Below are 17796 nucleotides of genomic sequence, written 5' to 3'. Positions count from 1 at the left end.
TCCTGTCAGGGCGGGGACGGGGACGGGGACGGGGGGCAGGGGCAGGGGTCCCGCTGGGGCCCGGCCTTGCTCTTACCATGTGCCTGGTCTGCCCGTGGTTCGCCAGACCTGACAACGGGGAGAAGAGAACGTGAGCCCCCTCAGCCAAAGGGCGGGAAACCTGGGGCCACGTCCCCCCATGGTCCCAGCCTAGCCCAAGCAGCCCCCACACGATCCCACAGCTCTTGGGGGTTCTGAGGGCCACCTCTGGCCCAGCCAGTGAGGGCGGCACTGGCATGCGCTCTAGGCGGAAGGCCAGGAGTCTCGGTTCTGACGGCACAGTCCCTGACACGCGGGCTGCCTGCCTGCCCTGGATGGGGCCGAGACGGTGGGAGCCTGGTTTACACGGCAGCCAGGCAACGCCTAGCACAGCGATAAACACAGCGGCACCAGGACCCCCTCTCCAAGGCGGCCTCTCCTCGGGCCCCACTGGGCTTCTTCCCCAGGGGCTCCAAGCATCCCTCGCCGACCCTGGGGCTAGCTGCCCTGGAGGAGCAGATGGGAGCTTCTAGCAGCGGCCAGGACGCAGGCGCTTCCACCCCACGGGCTGAGGGTCTGGGGCTGCAGGCCTCGGCCCGTGACTTGGAGAAGTCACCGTCCTAGGTCACGGTCCCCCCAGACCCCTGCCACGGGCACGCGAGGCTCCCGACTTGCGAATGCGTGCCGGTGAAGACCTGGGCAGAGAAGCCGGGTGAGCCCAGGCCTGCCACCGTCTCCCCTGCTCCACCTGTGCCAGTGAGCGTGCACACAGACGTTGAGTGTGCCCGTGTGCAAGCGAGTCCTGCCAGAGGCCCCCCCAGAACCAGCTCTTCCCAGATATGCTTCTTGGCCAAGGTCCGTTTCCCGAGCGGTTGCCCGGCCCGCCCCCCTGCAAACCCTCTCCTCGCTGGGGGAGCCCTAGGCAGGGCAGAGGGCGGGGCTCCGGCACGTGGCCTGCAGCCCCGAGACCCAGCACTACTTACCCAGGTAAGTGCCTATCAGAGCGATGGGCGCAGAGGGAAGAGAACACACGGTTAGCGTTAGTTAGACAATGAGCGTGTGTGCTGCCGGGGGCCGAGGGCGGTGGGTGCAGAGCGCATGTGCCTGGTGGGCTGGGTTAGTGAGTTAAGGCCCCAAGGGCACCCGAGTCCAGGCCCTGGCCCAGAGCTCAGCTCAGGCCTGCCCAACAGTCTGGCAATGCCCCTGGGCCTAGGCTGCCCGGTGGTGCCTCAGGTGGCCGGCCCGTGGTCTCCTGGGCAGGGGGCACCCCCGACCACACCACCACATGCTAAAACTGAGGGAGACACAGAAGCACACCGATTTGGATAAACCGACAGAAGTAATTAACTTTATCCACCCTGCTCGTGAATCACTTTTTAAAAAGGAAGTCCCAAAGACGCCCGCTGACTTCTGTGGAATGAGATCATTCACGGGTATCTAGCAGAGAGCAAGCCGGCCAGCCCCCACTGCGGAGACGGGCACGGGGTGGGGGCTGGCCGCCGAGAGAAGGGTGGGCGGGCCAGGAGTGACGGCAGGGGCACCGGGGACCCAGGGCAGGCCACAGGGAGTGCAAGGGCAGGAGCTGGCACCAGAGCCGCCGGCTGACCCCACAGGACGCGCCTGCCGGGGCTCCTGACGCGGCCGAGAGGCAAGGACGAGGCCGGGCTGGATGGGCGCCGCCTGCTGCCACCCACAGGTCCCCATGCCTGGCCCAGCACCGTGGCCGGCACCCCGAGAAGCAGCTCGTCGGTCCTGAGCCCGTGCAAGGGCTCCGGGCATGACCACGCTTGCCGGCCCACAGCGTGGAGTGCCCACGCCGAGACCCCAGTCCTCCCAAGATCGCCCCTCCTGGCCCCCCTCTGCCTCCCTCCCACACGGATCCTGCTGAGGGCTAACCCTCCAGGGCCCAGCGGCCCCTCCCTGCCACCGTGGCCACCCCTCTCCTAGCACCTTCTTTGGGAGCAGCCGAAGAGACCGTGGGTGCCCCCTGCCCAGCTAAGGGAGCAAAGCAAGGCCCCGAGTCACTGGGGGAGCGACCACAGACGGGCCCGGACAACCCAGAGTCCTGCTCCCCCAGGCACTGCCAACCTGGGTGCTTGTGGTGGCAGGGTCTCAATGCACCTGCCCCTCCTGCCCCGCACCCCCCTCCGCCGACCTCAGTCCCCTTCCCCTGGGTGTCCCACCCCACTCGGGAGAGGGTGGCGCTGCCTCGGCTCTGGAACCCCTTCCCTTGGGGCACCTCCCGGTGCCGTGCGGACCACGTGCAGCCCACAGCTCGGTCCTATCTGCCCCACTGGGGAGGCCAGGGTCCCAAAGCCCCCCCCCACCCCCCCACCCCCCACAACGGGCAGGGCGCACAAGAGGGTCGTAGGCACAGCACGGGCAGCCACGCGAGCTGAGGCTGACGGCATGCGGGTGGTCACAGCGCGATGGCAGACAGTACAGGCAGGCGGCGGGGGCGCCAGGGCCACACGAGAGGACAGTCCACTGACCGGGCACCGGGCCGGGAGGGAGGGGACGGCCCACCAGCCAGAGGCCCCGGGGCGGGGGGCGGCGTCTGGGCGAGTCGGGGGGAGCACGGGGAGCGGGGTGCGGCCCAGCCCACGTGGACTGCCCCGCGGGCGTGCCCTGAGCCGCCCGCCGTGCACCATGCACGCGAGAGCACAGCAGCCGCGCCGCGGCCGCCCCGGGCCTTACCCCTACTGGGCATCAAGAGGCGCTTCTTCATGTTGCCTGCCAGCGCCCGGCGACGGGAGAGAGAGGGAGAGAGAACACGGTCAGCACGCAGGGGTGCGGCGGGGGCGGGGCCGGGCACCCCAGGGCCGGCGGGCCGCGCCGGCCGCCCCGCCGGGGACTCACCGTCCACCCCGTTGTGCTGCTCGTAGCTCCTCTTGCCCAAGATGGTGGGGGAGCCGTTGTTGATGACGGGGGCCGACTTGGCAGGGGTCAGGCCGCTGAGCACACCGGACACGCTCTTCACGGGGTCGGGCTTGGGGGGGCGGGGGTGGGTCTCTGTCGGGAGCAACACGGGAAGGGCCCGGTCTGCGGCCAGCGAACACACACGGCAGCACCCCCGGCCCATCCCGGCGGAGGACGACCACAGGGCCCACCGGGGAGACACCCCCCATCCCGCACCCCTGGGCGTCCCGCAAGCGGGGTTGGGCCCCGCAGGTCACTGGGTAACTGCCAGCAGCTCGCAGGCTCCAGACACAGGCCCGTAAACAAGCAGGCCCATCAGAGGCGTCCAGGTCCAGGCCACCGGGGCTGATGGCAGAGGGCTGGCCGCTGGCCAGACGATGAATTAACAGCCGGGGTTGGCCCAGCCAAAGGACACGCCCCACTGAGGGCTGGCCACGGCAGGCTCAGGCTCATACCTGCCAAGGCTCCCAGCCCTTCATGGCTTTCAGGGGGGGCTGAGGCCCAGCCCCAAGACCCAGACCCTAGACATCCGATGACGCCAAACGCACTCGTGTCTACATGGGACACACTTAGCTCACGGTTCTGGAATGTCCTTCCCAGAAGGTCAGACACCTCCGTGCTGGGAGGGACTGACTCGTGACCCCGCCCCGAGCCCAGAGAGGTGGCTGGCTCTGTTCCCTCCTGCCCAAGCTCGCTGGCTGAGCCCCCAGGACAAGCTGCCTACGGCTGGCAGAGTGGTGGGCAAAGCGGAGGCAAAGGGCACTGGCCAAGGTGTTAGAGGTCCCCAGGCCACCAGAGCCCGCGCTGGGAGCTGCTGGCCAGGTGCTTCGGTTCAGCTCACCCCGCAGTGGGCCTTCCCTCAGGGACGGGCGGTGGAGAACCCCGGTGGGTGTCTGCAGGGGGCGCCTGTCCTGGGTGTGTCCAACCCAAACCCAGGACCCCCGGGCCCCTACAGGCTGCAGCAACACACAGGCAGCTCAGGGGCCTGGGCAGCGGTCGAGGGCTATGGGAAGGCATGTCCCCTCCCCCACAGGCGGCCGCTGGCTGGCCTCGCTGGCCGTGCAGGGCATGGGGGAGGCTTACCTAGGTACCGGAGCACAGCTTCCAGAGGCTTCCGCACGGCCTGCTTCAGCACCAGTGGGCTCTGGGAGGCTTCAGGCAGCCGGGCTGTGCCTGTGTGTGGGGGCCCGGCATACGTGAGAGGGGCCCGGGGCCAGAGCTCCCAATGGGGCACCCCCAGAGCACCGGCACGCCCCTCCTGCGGGGACAGGGCACAGGGCGCAGGGCTTGGGACGGAGGGGGAGGGCGCCACTCACACTCAGCCTTGATGGCCGCGCTGTTGATGGGCATGTAGGGGTGTCGGGCCGCGTGCCACGGGCGCAGGATCTCTCGGCACAGGCGCCGGGCGATGCGTGTGAGCTTGGTGGTGTGCAGGTAGAAGGCCTGTCTCGTCTTCATGGCGAACTTGGGGCTCCCGCTGCTCCGCGCTGGGATGCCATGGGGGCTCTGCGGAAGGGGGCGCGCCGCCCCGACACAGCGCCATGACCGCGGGCCGGGCGCACGGCCACGCGTGGGGGCGGGGAGGGGCGCCCACTTACCATGTTACTGCGGTTTGGTCCTGGCCTCTCTCCATCTAACCGGGTTGGCATTTTCAAGCCACCATATTTCTTCCAATATGTCCAGCAAGAGGCGCAGAGGCGACACTGCATGTTAGGGGGACCCCAAGAATACCACTGGTAAGACTGGGCGGCTACGAACAACAAAGTTGGAAATAGACGGGTCCTTAAGCAGAACCAGTGACGGCAGAGAGCATTCCACAGTGTCGCCCGCCCCCCGCCGAGCCGCCCCACCGACCCAAGACGAGGGCTTCCCCGGGCAGGGAGTGACCCCCGCCCCCCGCCCTGGCCAGGACCCCAGGACGGTGCAGGGCGCCCAGCGCTGGGGGTGGGCCCCGATGCCAGGCGGCGGGCACTTACTGTAACAGCTCTCGCAGGCTCGGCCGGCCCCAGGGCTCTGGCCTGGCGCCCCGGCCCCATTCACCACGCCTGCCTTGACGTTATTGACGCTGATCTGGTTCGGGTTTGGCTTGTTACTTAGGGTAAGGGAGAGAGGGAGGACGTCATGGGAGTGCCACGCCGCCTGTGTGCAGCTCCCCGGAAACTGAGGCTGTCAGGCACTGGCAGCCCCCGTCCACGCCCAGGGCAGGCGGTCTCTTGGCCGGCAGAGCTGTGCTCAGCTCCAAGTGGAGCCCCAGGCCGGGTGGGCTCGAGTCCTGGAGCCCGTGCTTCCTGAGAGCCACTCCACACCCGCCCCAGCGGCCGAAGGGAGGACAGGGGCCTGCCCAGTCTGCAGCCCCCAGGGTGGCGAGGACACGTGGACAGGTGGACAGGTGGAGGGCGCACTCACTAGTTGGGAATATACACTTGCTTTAACTTGCTCTCCGCCTCCGCTGCTTTCAAGCGTTTCTGGAAACAGGAGCCACGTGTGAGGGGATGCAGGTGGGGGCGGGCGGCCCACTGGCCCCGTGTCCCCAGCCCCCAGCGTCCCCACGGGCACCCACCTGCTGCACGTATCTGTCGGTGGTCTTCCACATGTAGTAGTACTCGATGATGCTGGTGAGCGACTTCCACGGCAGCTGCACGAGAGGGCGGGGCGTGAGGCCGCAGAGGGCCCCTCCCCGGCCAGGGCCCCTCCCTACCCCCCCCCCCACCCCGCCCGCCCCGGAGTCCCTTTCCCCTGCACATGCGGCCTAGCGGCGCCCCTCCCAAGGACTCCAAGTTCCCGAAGCGTCAGCAACACAACTCCCGAGTTCTGTTCGCACCGCTGCTTCCGGCACCAGCTTTGAACCCCAGGGGCTCCCGTCGGGCCAGCCCTTCCTGCTCTGCCTACGGAAACCGTGTCCTCTGAACGCAGAGGAAGCGTGTCCGTGGCATGGATTTAGCTACGACACCCGTCTGTGCTGCGTCCACTCAACCTGTCACGGAGGTGGCCGCGTGGTCTCTAAGTTGGGGCCCCCGTCCTGTGGCCGCCACGTGAGCCTGGCTGGGCGTTATCTGCGGCCCCGTCTTCTAGCGGCTGCTATCTCCTGAGAGGGCCTTGCTCCCTGTATCTGGGACTCTGAGTTACTCCTGTCAGACTCTGGGCGAGTCAGGACAGCGGCTCTCCCCTCCGCTGGGCCCCTCCACCTTTGGCGGGTCCCTTCTGCCCTCCGGAGGCTTCCCAGAAGCCAGCCCACCTGTGACGCTAAATCAGATACTGGCCTGCCTGTGTGTCCCAGCCCCACCTGGAGGTCCTGCCGGCGACCCACTGGGTTCGCTGTGGTGGAGGCTGATCTCCTTTTAGACGAGTGTGTGTTTTCGCAGGTCATAAGGGCTGGGAGGGGTCCCCGAGGGCACGGGCCCTGCTCGGACAGTCATTCCCAGGAGGGACACTCTCCAGGGACACAATACAAAGACGCCTAAAGACGAGCTCAGCTGGTTAACAGCAGCCAACAACTCACACAAGCACAGAGGTCAGTGCCGGGAGCCCGGGGTGACGCCCAGCGTGATGCCCAGAGCCGCTGACCTTGGACCTGGCAGCGGGAGCCGCAAACACACGGTGGGGCTGACACGCGGTGGCCCTGGGGAGTGGGGCCCCGAGCCCACCATGTGGCACTCACAAAGTCTTGCTGAATGTCCGTGAAGTCCTTCCCGTACTTCTCCAGGGCCTCCTCGAAAAGGCTGGCCTCCGAGGCGGACCATTCTTCCATCTCGTCCCTGCAGAGCACGGGCCCGCCCTGTGGCACCAGCGCCGAGATGGCCTTGGCAACGTCGTACACGCTCTTGTGCAGCGTGTCCATGGCATGGAACTGTATGTAGCAGGACACGCGGAGGTCACCCGGGTCGGGTCCCAGCTGCTGCGAGGACCCGCAGGCGCCCCAGGCAGGGCTGGCCAGCCCACCCACCCGGGAAGAGATGAGGACAGTCGCAGGAGGCAGCGGGGGCGCAGGAGAGATGGAGGGGGGCTCGCTCCCACGCCTAGCCCGGTGGGCTCTCCGGGAGGGCACGGGATGGATGGACGACCCCAGCCTCATGGAGCCACCTGCCGGGAGCCCGGACACAGCTGGCCCCGGCAACAACCGGACGGGGTCCTGTGCAGACGCCCCAGCATGCAGCCCCCTCACCAAGGTGATGTCCCGGGAGGCGGCCGCGGCGCTCATGTGCAGGCTGGGCTGTCGGACGGAGCTGCTGCAGTCCAGAGCTCTTGCGAAGGTGCCCACAGAGCTGGGGGGGTGGGGGCAGGGAGACACTGACCACGGGAGCCCGACGTACAGAGGGCACCCTGGCCAAACCCGGAGCACACCAAGATAAGAGGACACGGCTGGCTAGGAGGCCCCAGGTACCAGGGACAGAGCCTGCCGCCGGCCACCACTGCCTGGGGCTCCACCTCCCCAGCTCACTGCAGGGCCCTCCCTCCACAGTGAAGGCGCAGGGTCCAGAGGAGACACATGGGAGCCTTCTGGGCGCGTGGCTACCTGTGTCCCCACAGGGCCTCCCCTCCCGCTGGCCCAGCCCCAGGGCTCCACCAGGGGGTCTGCTGGAGCAAAGGCTGCTTCTTGGAGCACTGCCTCCCTTGTGGCTCTAAGGCCCGGGTCTTAAGGGCCATGTCCTCCCTTCTCAGCTACCTCCCCCCCCCCCGTCTCCAGGACAACAGCCCACAGCCCATCCAGACACAGGCCTAGCAACTCTATCCAGTCCTTCAGTCCTGGGGACCAGCCCTGTCCGTGCCTGGCCTGCAAGGCCCCGAGGTAAGCAGGCAGGTGCACGGGGCCAGCCCCTCAAAGCCAGAGCTGCCCCCAGGACCCTCAGGGCCCCCGCAGAAGCCCAGGCAGCCCCTAAGAGCAGCAGGGATGAGAAAGGCTTCCCGGACCTGTCTGGAACTGGGGAAGGGGGTGTCTCCACAAGGGGCCCAGCCAGCAGGGGCAGGGGAGCCGTTCAGCCCCTGTGCCTGGGGTCCAGGCAGAACCCCGACTGCCCCAGAGGCCCACTCACCGGGCCACCACCAGGAACTGGTCGATCTGCTTGTCTATGAGGGGGTTGTGGGCCTCCCACACCTTGGTCTCCAGTCGGGACTGGTCTCGGCCATCCTCCTCACCTACGAGAAACGCGTGATAGGCTGCCAGCAGGACCCTAAGAAGAGCCCGTGGCTTGCAGCCTTTTGGAGCCAAGGGTCCTGGGGGATCAGCCTGCCGGCTGCAGGGCCACACACACCCTTGCTTCTGCTGGGACTCGGGAGGGCTCATTGAGCCCGGGGTGCAAGGCTGCAGCACACGTTCACGCTGCTGTCGGCCCAAACTTCCAGGTCTGCTCAGCACACAACGGGTTTTCACCTCTGCAAACACAGCGCATCCCAGCCCGGCTCTGGAGGAGGCTGAGGAGGCGCCTGGGGGCCGGGGGAGCGCCTGTGGCCCGAAGCAACCAGGTGTGGGGACAAGGCAGAGGAGGCTTGCTTTGGGTCTCATCAAGCTCCTGATCCCGAGACGCCACGGGGCCACACGGTCCACTCAATGGCCAGGTCGGGGGACTCTGACGTGGCCTCGTCCAGTGCTGGCGTCTGCCACCCAAGGGCCCCTCACAGTACCCAAAAGGCTGCATTTCAGTTTATCCTCCTTCTATGTGACCCCCTGCCCCCCCGGCCGCTCCCAACACTGCAGACTCCAGGGTCGGGGCATCTCTGGGGGGCCGCGTCCTGTGCAGATGCGAGGGCAGAGCTCCTGAACCCAGCAGGCACAGCCACTTCACGGGAAGTACACTCACTCACGGAGAACAGAGCGGAGGCTGCGGGAGACGCCCGGGAAGAGCTGGCGTCCCAACGTGGCCAGCCCTTATTGGGTGAACACCTCACAGCCATTCCCGTCCGGCTCCCTGGCCGAGGCCACGTCCGCAACCAGCTCAGGCCCTCAGGCTGCACGCGTGCAGGAGACGCACTCGCTCCCCTTGACTGTGGCGGCAATGGGCTCCCTACCACGCGCAGGAGCCCTCGCGGGCACATCCCACAAAGTCGGTGCCCAGGGAGCCCACCGGGGAGCCTGGGTGAACAGGTGGCCGGGGCCCGCGGGCTGCTGTGACGCACAGGCGGAGCACGGGTGGGATGTTCCTGACGTTGTAGGCAGTGCCCTTCCTAGGGGGACTCCCCTTGAGACACCCCCCCCCCCCCAATATCTGGGGTCCAACGCCTCCTGGCCTCCATGGTTTGAGGGCCACGACCTGCAACCGGCACCTGCACCCGCGTTAGACTTTAAACGTGCTAGGGGAGCGCGTGTGCCTTCATTCACTCTGTGCCCGCCTCGCCGCGGCACCCAGGAGCTGGGGGGCGGGGGCCCCGTGCCGCTCGACCCAGGCCCGGCGCCCCCGGGGCAGCCCTCACGGCCTTCTCGGGCCTGCGGGTCCGGGGCCGAGGTCGGCTCCTGCCCGGCACCCGGGTCACGGCCCGGGAAACCGAGGCTGGCTGACATTCGAGCCGCCCGCTCGGGGTCCTTCTCCAGTTACCACCAGACGCGGCGCCCTCGGCTGGGCCGGGGAGGCGGGACCCGGCAACAGCCGCGGTCAGGCTAGCAGACAGGGGCTGCCACGGGGACACCGTCACGTGGCAAGCAGCGGAACAGTACGGGTGGGCAGGAGGTGGGGAGCGTGCGGCTCCGGGCAGCCCCCAGAAGCGGCCAAGGACCAGAGAGCGGGACACAGGGCGTAGGTCCCCCGCCACACGCCGCCTCACCTCCGACCGGCAGGGTCCTCCCGGACGCACCACCAGCCAAGGGGAAGCCAGCGTGCGAGCGCGTGTGTGTGAGCGTGTATGCACGGATGTGTGTGCACGCGTCCACACGTGTCTGTGAGCACATGCGTGTGAGCATGCGTGTCGTACGTCACGTGGGCATGTACGTGGGGGGCGGGGCACACGCGAGGCGAGACCAGACGTTTTTAAAAAACTAAACCGGCCTCAGAGAACTAGCCCGTTACGTCCGCAGAGAGAGGTCCTGAGAGAGCAGCAGAGAGGGAAGGAGGAGAGAGAGGGGCCCGAGGACCCCAGACCCGCTGGCCCAACACACAGCTCGCTGCATACAGAGCACGCACCGGTCCCGAGGAGCTCACTGAGGGCCGGGAGACCCAAGACCGCGCCTCGAGTGGGGGAGGGGGACACAGGACCGAGGCCGGGCTGGCCCCACAGGAGGAGCTCAAGTGAGGAAAACCCCCAAGGAGATCATCACGGCCTACGGGCCCTGGGGTTAGCTGTCAGTCCGGTAGGGGCACCCGCGAGGAGGGGTGGGGCCGGGGAGGCCGACGGGGTGGTTCCCCAGTGGATGGCGGCCACGGGCGGCCCATTAGACTCGAGGGGCGCAGAGCACGCAGGGCTGCGTGGGCTCCACGCCCGTGAGCCCCGGCCACCAGCACCCTAGCCGCCCACAGCTGCTTCTCAGCCGCTAGCCAGACCTCCTGCCGAGACAGGACGCACGGAATCCCGGGAGGCACTGCCCACCGGCAGAGGCAAGGTGAGCCAATTCATCCAACCAAGTTTTTTGGAAAAAAAGCTCCCAGAGCCGCGCAAATGAAACGCAGCTGGTGCGCGGACGGCCTGCTGGCGGCCCAGAGCCCTACCTTCCTTCAGCAGGTCGGTGATGTCCGCCTGGTACCGGTTCCCCACGCGGATCTCTCCCTTATCTGCCAGCAGGGTCTTCTGCTGGGGGTCGTAGACTAGAGAATAGAAGAAGAAATCCTGAAAAACAGCACACAAGACCGCGTCAGCAGGGCGCCAGAGAGGCCTCACCCGGAGCCCGCCGCCGCGGGGCCGTGAGGAAGCAGGACACACGAAACCCCACGCCGCGCAGGCTGGCAGGCCGTGGCCAGGGAGCGTCCGGCCCAGTTCACGTGCAGCCGTCACTGCGGATGCACCACGGGGCCACAGAAGGTTCTGGACTCTGTGCCCAGGGCCGTGCTTCTCAGGAACCGCGCCGAGCCGCTTTGCTCGTTTCCAGCGAGTTCAGAGGCCCGACCGGCCCACCCTCGGGGCTCACCCTGCGGTGCTCCGGTGACCCTCTGCTGCCCTAGGCCCCCAAGTCTGTTGGGCCCCCTGCAGCCACCCTGCCCGCTCTGCTTCCCTGACGCCCGAGGGGCCGTGTGCAGACAGGGCTCGTTTCTGCCACAGCTCAGCGGCCAGTCCTCACGCTTTTGAGGACAACGTGCTCCCCAAGCAGGCGAGGGGACACCAGCAAAGGGCCAGGCCCCCGCCCCGGGGACACACACGGGCCACAGCCCACAGCAGACCATCCTGTGAGACTCTGACACCACGGCTCCCTCCAGACGGCTCTCACCCGCCACCGGCTCCTGGCTCACTCAGCAGGACCGACCTGGGGCCTTGTCCCCCCCCCCCCACGGTGGCTTCCCTGACTCCCGGCGAGGAGCCTGAGAGCGGCCGCACCACCGTCCTCGCGTCTGCACCCAGTCCCCCAGCCGCCGCAGACCTGAGCTCCCCAACGAGCCGGGCTCTGCATGGTGGGAAGGGACCAGGGCTGAGAACGAGCGGGTCGCCTCGGGCCAGCCCCCTCACCTGCCCGAGGATCTCCTTGCACGGCCACCTGCCCCAACCTGTCCTTCTCATAGCGTCCCAGCCCCTCCAGACCCCTTCTCCACGTCCTCAGTGCCGGCTCTGCCCAGGCCATGCAGCTCCCCAGGGACAAACCCATTGTCTGGGAACATTTTCACCTGTCACAACTTGCGGGTGGCATCAGTGGGGACCATCCCACAAGCGCATGAGGTCCCCATGCGTGTCTGTGGGACCAGGAGGCGGTCCCGTGGCCCCAACTCCTGGCAACACTGACGATGCTGATATTACAGACTCAGGAACCCTTCCGAGGCCTGGCCGCCTTGGCTCCGGCTCGGCCCAGGGACGGTGTGAGCGGGTGGCCTGCAGGGGCACACACCCCTGGCTGAGCCCCCGCGGGGTGGCTGCGGGCTGGCAGGGGGCAGGGCGGCCAGCCTCACCTCCCGCTCCAGGTAGGACTTGAGCGACTCCGTCTCGTTGAGCAGGGTGACGCTGCATTTCCCTCTGCAAGAGAAGGGCAGGCGTCAGAGGGGCAGGGTGGACCCCGGGCACCCGCCGGGCCGCTGGGTACCTGATGTGAGTGGCCGGCAGCGACTCCAGCTGCCGCGAGAGGAACAGCTCGCGGTGCCGCAGCTGGTGCTTGAGCTTCTCAGGCAGGTCCGCCGTTTCGGGGTTCTCCACCTCCTCCTCCGTCTCCCCTGAGGGGCGAGGGTTTCCCGTGAGCTCGCCGCCCCAGGGCCCCCAGCCCGGCACCCGCCCAGCCGGCTCGTGAGGACCCTCCCGCACAGGCAGCTCTCACCTTCCTCGCCGCTGTCGGCCCCCGGTCCGGTTCTATAGCAGACTGACAGAGCTACGTGGCAGACAGACAGACAGGCGGTACCCAGACGGCAGGTTAGCAACGGAGCACTGCTGGCCCACCCGGCCACCCACGGCCCGGGGCAGCCCCAGGTCAGGTCGGCAGTGCAGCTGCTGTTCCCAGAGTGCTGACCCAGGCGCCCTCAGCCACCCCTCCGGAGCTGGCACATTGGTGCCCACAGGAAGCACACGGTACCAGGGGTCAGGGGACCTTGGAGACACGGTGGAAGTCTGGGGCGGTGCGGGGGACGAGGGGGCCAGGGCAGGGACACGCAGAGGTTGGCCACCCCACAGGGGCTGCCGCACTTGGGCAACATCTGGGAACCCCATTCTCCATCCTGGGCCCTCCCTCCGCCCCCGCCCCCCACCCACCACAGCCCTCTGCTGCCCCCCTGTGGTGACTGCAGGGAGTCCCCAGCCTCCCCCCCCCCCCCCCCCAGCCCCTTCCCCCTCCGCCCGGCTCAGGCAGAAGCCTGGGCTAGGGACACCAGGGGAGGTGGTCCTGTGTTTGCTCCAGGCGCGTGGGCCACCAGAGTCCGAGTGCCCACTACTGGCTTCATCTTCCCCTGCCTGCCCCGCCCACTCCCGCAGACCCACAGGCACAATGCACCCCCAGCCGGGGACACTGCCACTGTCCAGACACCCGCCAACCGGCCCACCTTATGCTCACGGCAGTCCTGTGATGGCACCGTGGGCCCAGGCAGCATGGCTAGGAACGGGGCCAGCGACCATCATCCTGGGACCCCCCCCCACAGTGGCTGGGAGACCCCCACCCATCGCGGCCACCATCAGCAGTGGCAAGGAGGGGCCCCAGGAGTGGCCACGGCTTGGGCCACATCAGCACCTGAGGAGACGGGGAGAGAGCGAGCTTCCCACAGCCCCTGTGCTCCAAGCCTTCCTTCGCGCCTGGTGGACCCCTGGGTGTGGGTGGCACTGGGGCACTTGGTCTCGAGGAACCCAGGGGGTCAAGGTGGGGGAAGGCAGCCTGTGGTGCAGAAAACCCTGCTCTGGGATCCAGTGTGTCCTGGTCCCGGGCCGCGTCGGGGGCCGGCCCTCCCAGGCACGGGCAGGCCCTGCACTCCCACCGCACCCCTGGGGCTGACACACACCCCGTGAGCCCCTGCAGCCTACTCTATCACCTGTGCCTGCCGTTCTCCCAGGGCAACAGGGTGCTGTCTCAGGACAGCCCTGTGCGTGCGGGCGTGTGCGTGTGTGTGAGCGTGTGTGCACGCGCAAGTCTCAGGGCAGGGGGCCGCGGCCACGTCCGCTATGGGCTGAGGAGGTTGTTGTGGTTCCCCACAAGGGGCAAGGGCTGAACAAAAGGTGGCTGGGAGACCTCAGGAAGGGCTTCACTGCTGCGGGGACGCCCACGTGGCCTGGGACACCTGGCCCATGCTGGGGGCTGGACGCCCTGGCAGTGGTGGGCAGGGCTTCTGTCTCAGGCCCTCAGACCCAGAAGAGACCCCAGCAGCTGACTGGCCATGCGGGCCAGGGGCCTGCCTGACCAAGCAGCGGGCCCCCTGGGTGTCTCCCTTTCACCAGAAGGGTCCCCGGGAAACCCCAGAGTATCCTCACACCCTCCCCTCGATGCTGGGCTGGGGCCTGGGCAGAAGGGCGGATCAGCCTCATCCTAGCCACAGCAAGCTCACGGAGGGACACACGAGCAGAGACAGCCCCATGCAACACGGTTCCCGGGAACACCACTGCAAGACAGAGCGGCCGGCACAAAGCACGGGGCTTCCCAGAAAGTACCAGCAGGGCCCTGCTCTGACAAGGCCATGCCACCGGCCTCACTGGGCCCCGTCACACATGACATGCACCCCGGGACAGCGCTCTGGGGAGCCTCGGAGGCCACTGCCCTCCCAGCAGCTCCAACGTGGTCGTCCTGGCAACAGCGCCCCCCAGGTCCTTCCTAGAGCCCTCTTGGCCACCAGCTGACCTCTGGGGGGCCTGGCAGCAGGAAAGCCCGGCCCTGAGGCCACGGTGGGCCACCACGTACTGAGGGGGTGAGGACTGCGGTCGCTCTGGGCGAGGCAGCGGACACGGGTGAAGAGATCCTCAAGCATCAACACTGCAAGTCAACAGTGACTCCACCCAACCTGGGCCACAGACACCGGGGTCTGGCCAGCCCACCCCTCAAAGTCCCTCCCACCCTGCGGCATGGAACAGAGACCACCATTGCTGATGCCTATAGGGCCAGCAACCGAACAGACCCGTCCTCCGGACTGTGGGCCCAAGACCCCCGGCTCTCTGCCCCGACACCCACAGCCAGGAGGGCAGGGGTGGCGGGTGCAGGCTTTGGGGCTGAAGATCGAGAATGTATGCTTCCCGGGGGCGCTTCATCGTCCACAATTAGACACAGAGCCACCTGTGTCACAAGAAGGCCACCGGTTATAGGACACGCACCGAAGCCTGGACCCGCGGTCTCCCCCTGACCACAGACGTCCTCTCGGTGGACATCTCCTGGGAGGCCAGGCGAGGCGAGGCCAGCACAGAACGGGCTGCACTGATCCTGGCGAGGGTGCGGCCCCCCGTGCCAGACCTCACTGCTTCTCTCCTCACCCCTGAAGCCTTGGGAGACCCAGTCCTGGAGCACCCTCTGACCCCTCCAGGACCCACGGAGGAGCCCGACCTGGCCTGGGCGTCCTGCCTCTCACAGCACCGTGCTGGGGACACAGGCAGAGGGGGTCCCTGGCCTGACTGCTGCCCTGACCTGGAGCCTGACCAGGAAGTCGTGACTCCCCCGTGTCTGGACCTCCACCCAGAGGAACCAGGGTCGATTGGGCGGGGGGGAGGGGGGCGCACAGGGGAGGCCTTCACCCATGCAGGAACGATACCCGGTAAACTCCCTAAGAACGGTTCCTGTCCCCTGGCTGGACGGCCCTGTAGGCAAGCACCTGGGAGCCAGGGTAAGTCACAGTCATGACCACTGGTGTGCCCCCCCACCCCAGGAGGGAAAGTCTGGGACCCCTCCCCTCGCTGCCTGGTGGGAGGGGCCGTGCGGGACCCGGGGCTGGCGGTGCACACAGGCAGCCGCACCCCCACGTACGTGGGAGCAGACGCAGGCCGGGCCCCCGGGGATGCCTGTTTTCAATCAGGAGCCTTGGCCACCGATGGGGAGGGAGACCTCAGGGCTCCTGCCAGGCTGCTGGGAGCCCCCCCAACGTCAGTGACTCCGAGACTCAGGCTTGAACTACAAACAGAGAGACTCTGGTTCTAAAAGCACTTTCCAGACACCAGTGTAAACCTCCTGGCCAAGTGGAAAGGAGTGAGGTGTAGCGGGACCAGCAGAGTCCTCGCCCCCGCCCCCTGCAGCCCCCTCCCACCTGGCCTCCCTGAAACATCCCAGGACGGCTCGATCATATCAGGAAAAGTCCTGCAGCAAGCACACAGCAGGCCCACCTTTCAGAGAAGGGGACCCCGGGGGGATGAGCACAGAGACCCCATGCACCCAGAGCCCAGGTTACAGCTACAGGACAGGTGGCCTCACCAGCCCAGGACCCCACGAGCCGACCCAGGGAGGGGCGGGGGAGGTGGGGGCCAGCCCAGGGGGAAGCAGGAGGGGAAGGTGGGGGCTGGGCCCAGGGGGAGGGGGCGGGGAAGGTGGGCCCCCGCGCCCTGCAGGAAAGGCCCAGACTCACTGGCGTGCTTGTCGGCCAGGGCGATGAGGGTGCTGGAGATGTCCCGCCTCCGGTAGAAGCACACCACCTTGGCCTCCACGTTCCCGTTGGCGGTCTGGAACAGCAAGGCAGGGTCTGAGGACTACCCCCCACCCCCCACCCCCCACCAACTGACAGCCCCCAGCAGGGCCGACTCTCACATGGGACCCTGAGTGTGACCAGGAACAGGCCCATCACAGGAGGGGCCGTGCCCGGGAAGATGCGGGGCAGTGACACCTCCAGCTGACTGGGGACGGGTTGCACAGACCTAAGCCCAGCCTGTGTCCCTCCCCTCCAGATCTGTCTCCCCCCCATCCCCCTCTCTGTGCCCCTCCCTTCCAGACCTGTCTCCCCTGCCAATCCCCTCCCCGTGCCCCTTCCCTCCAGGTCCGTCTTCCCTCTCTCCCCACTGTGCTGTCTCCAGGACACAGGTGGACCCCAGCCCACCAGCCGGGCTCACTTCTGCTGGACTCCGTGTCCCTCCCCCAGGCCTTGCTTGCTCAGGGCCAGCAACTGGTGGACATTCGGCCGAAGGCGGCCGTGCCTCGGCTCCTGGAACACCCTGCCTTTCCAGCACCCCTCTGGGTGCGACCAAGGCCAGCTGACCACTGACCCCGGTGCCAGGGAGCAGCCCCCAAGGGGCTGGGAGCAGCTGATGCGTGCCCTGGGGACGATGCTGCCATCCCAGGGCTCAGAGACGCCTTCAAGGGCTTTCAAAGACTTTGGCCAACACGGGAAGAGAGCAAGACGCTGAGGGAGTCTGCTGGGTTAGGATTAGGAACAGACCCTTCCTCAACTAACGGGAGCTTCCAGAACCTTCAATGACACCAGGCTCACGACCACCACTCCAACCTTCCCAGGGTGCAGCGTTCTAGCGTTTACATCCTGAAACGAAGTCGTCTCTAGGTCGAGTGTGGACCGTCCGGCTCATTCCACGGAGCCAATAGCCTCTTAGGAAGTCTGGTGATGTGTCACACACTGAGCCCCGGGCACTCCCCGAGGCTAGGAGACCACCCTCTGCCTAGGAGAACCGACCACCTTCCAGGAAAGCAGGGTAGCTGCGACGAACGCTCCCTGGAGCCCGCGGACGCCCCGGTGTCCAGAGCGCGCTGCGTGCCCCACGGCAGTCACGCCCTCGTAAACGGCTTCAGTGCTGGGAGACGCTTAAAGCCACCTCGGCCACGGGGCCCGCGTGGAACAGTGTCTCCTAGAAATGGTTCCCAGGACGGCCTGCCGGGCTCCAGGTGAGGAGAAGCCTCACGGGGACCGCCCCCCAGGACCGTCGTCAGGGCCGCGGCAGCGTCAAGGGCGAAGTCTGACACGACAGCCACCGGACCTGTGAGCTCGGGAGCGGCGCCCCCTCGTCCGTGGGGGGCCGGAGGGTGGCCCGCTGTCTTCAGGGCCCAGGTCCACCACGGAGCTCGCCTGGCAGGGTCTGTGGGGCGCGGCCCTCGGCCCCCACTCGTGGTGGCCCTGGTGGCCCGGCCCAGGCCCGACCCTGGAGACCCAGCACGTGCACACCTCTCCCCCACACGCCCAGGAGGATGGCTGGCAGCTGGGGGGCAGGGGCTCTCCGCGTGCTCCGTGACCCCCCTTCATCCACCTTCTGTGCTGTGCTGGCCTGACATTTCCACACGCCCCCACAAAGCCAGACGCCAGTCTTCCAAAATTTGGCTTCTCATTCCAGGACGGCCTCCCCGCCAGGACCCCAGGACCCCCCCCCCCCCCCCCCCGGTTCCCACACCCCAGACGCCAGGCCCCGCCCCTTTTC

General features: G+C 67.7%; 1 protein-coding gene across 7 annotated transcripts in view; it reads right to left on the bottom strand.

Moving 5' to 3' along the window:
* The window catches only part of MTA1 (metastasis associated 1), a 34395-nt gene that overhangs the window by 1276 nt on the left and 15323 nt on the right, over nucleotides 1–17796 (bottom strand). Inside the window, exons 3-20 of one of the 7 annotated variants that reach the window (XM_045452208.1) lie at nucleotides 16008–16101; nucleotides 12311–12361; nucleotides 12083–12209; nucleotides 11952–12015; nucleotides 10569–10686; nucleotides 7968–8070; nucleotides 7100–7199; nucleotides 6596–6784; nucleotides 5498–5572; nucleotides 5344–5402; nucleotides 4914–5029; nucleotides 4536–4687; nucleotides 4254–4443; nucleotides 4021–4110; nucleotides 2878–3030; nucleotides 2716–2751; nucleotides 1002–1013; nucleotides 77–108 (exon numbers count right to left, since the gene is read on the bottom strand). In XM_045452208.1, the coding sequence (XP_045308164.1) occupies nucleotides 77–108; nucleotides 1002–1013; nucleotides 2716–2751; nucleotides 2878–3030; nucleotides 4021–4110; nucleotides 4254–4443; nucleotides 4536–4687; nucleotides 4914–5029; nucleotides 5344–5402; nucleotides 5498–5572; nucleotides 6596–6784; nucleotides 7100–7199; nucleotides 7968–8070; nucleotides 10569–10686; nucleotides 11952–12015; nucleotides 12083–12209; nucleotides 12311–12361; nucleotides 16008–16101 (1761 nt within the window). Of the gene's footprint in view, nucleotides 1–76; nucleotides 109–1001; nucleotides 1014–2715; nucleotides 2752–2877; nucleotides 3031–4020; nucleotides 4111–4253; nucleotides 4444–4535; nucleotides 4688–4913; nucleotides 5030–5343; nucleotides 5403–5497; nucleotides 5573–6595; nucleotides 7200–7967; nucleotides 8071–10568; nucleotides 10687–11951; nucleotides 12016–12082; nucleotides 12210–12310; nucleotides 12362–16007; nucleotides 16102–17796 lie in introns of those variants that run through there. The other 6 variants (XM_045452204.1, XM_045452209.1, XM_045452206.1 and 3 more) reach the window with 6 other exon arrangements.

The sequence above is a fragment of the Leopardus geoffroyi genome, chromosome B3, assembly GCF_018350155.1.
Source record: "Leopardus geoffroyi isolate Oge1 chromosome B3, O.geoffroyi_Oge1_pat1.0, whole genome shotgun sequence".
NCBI lineage: Eukaryota > Metazoa > Chordata > Mammalia > Carnivora > Felidae > Leopardus > Leopardus geoffroyi.
This window is presented reverse-complemented; position numbering and strand designations above follow the sequence as displayed.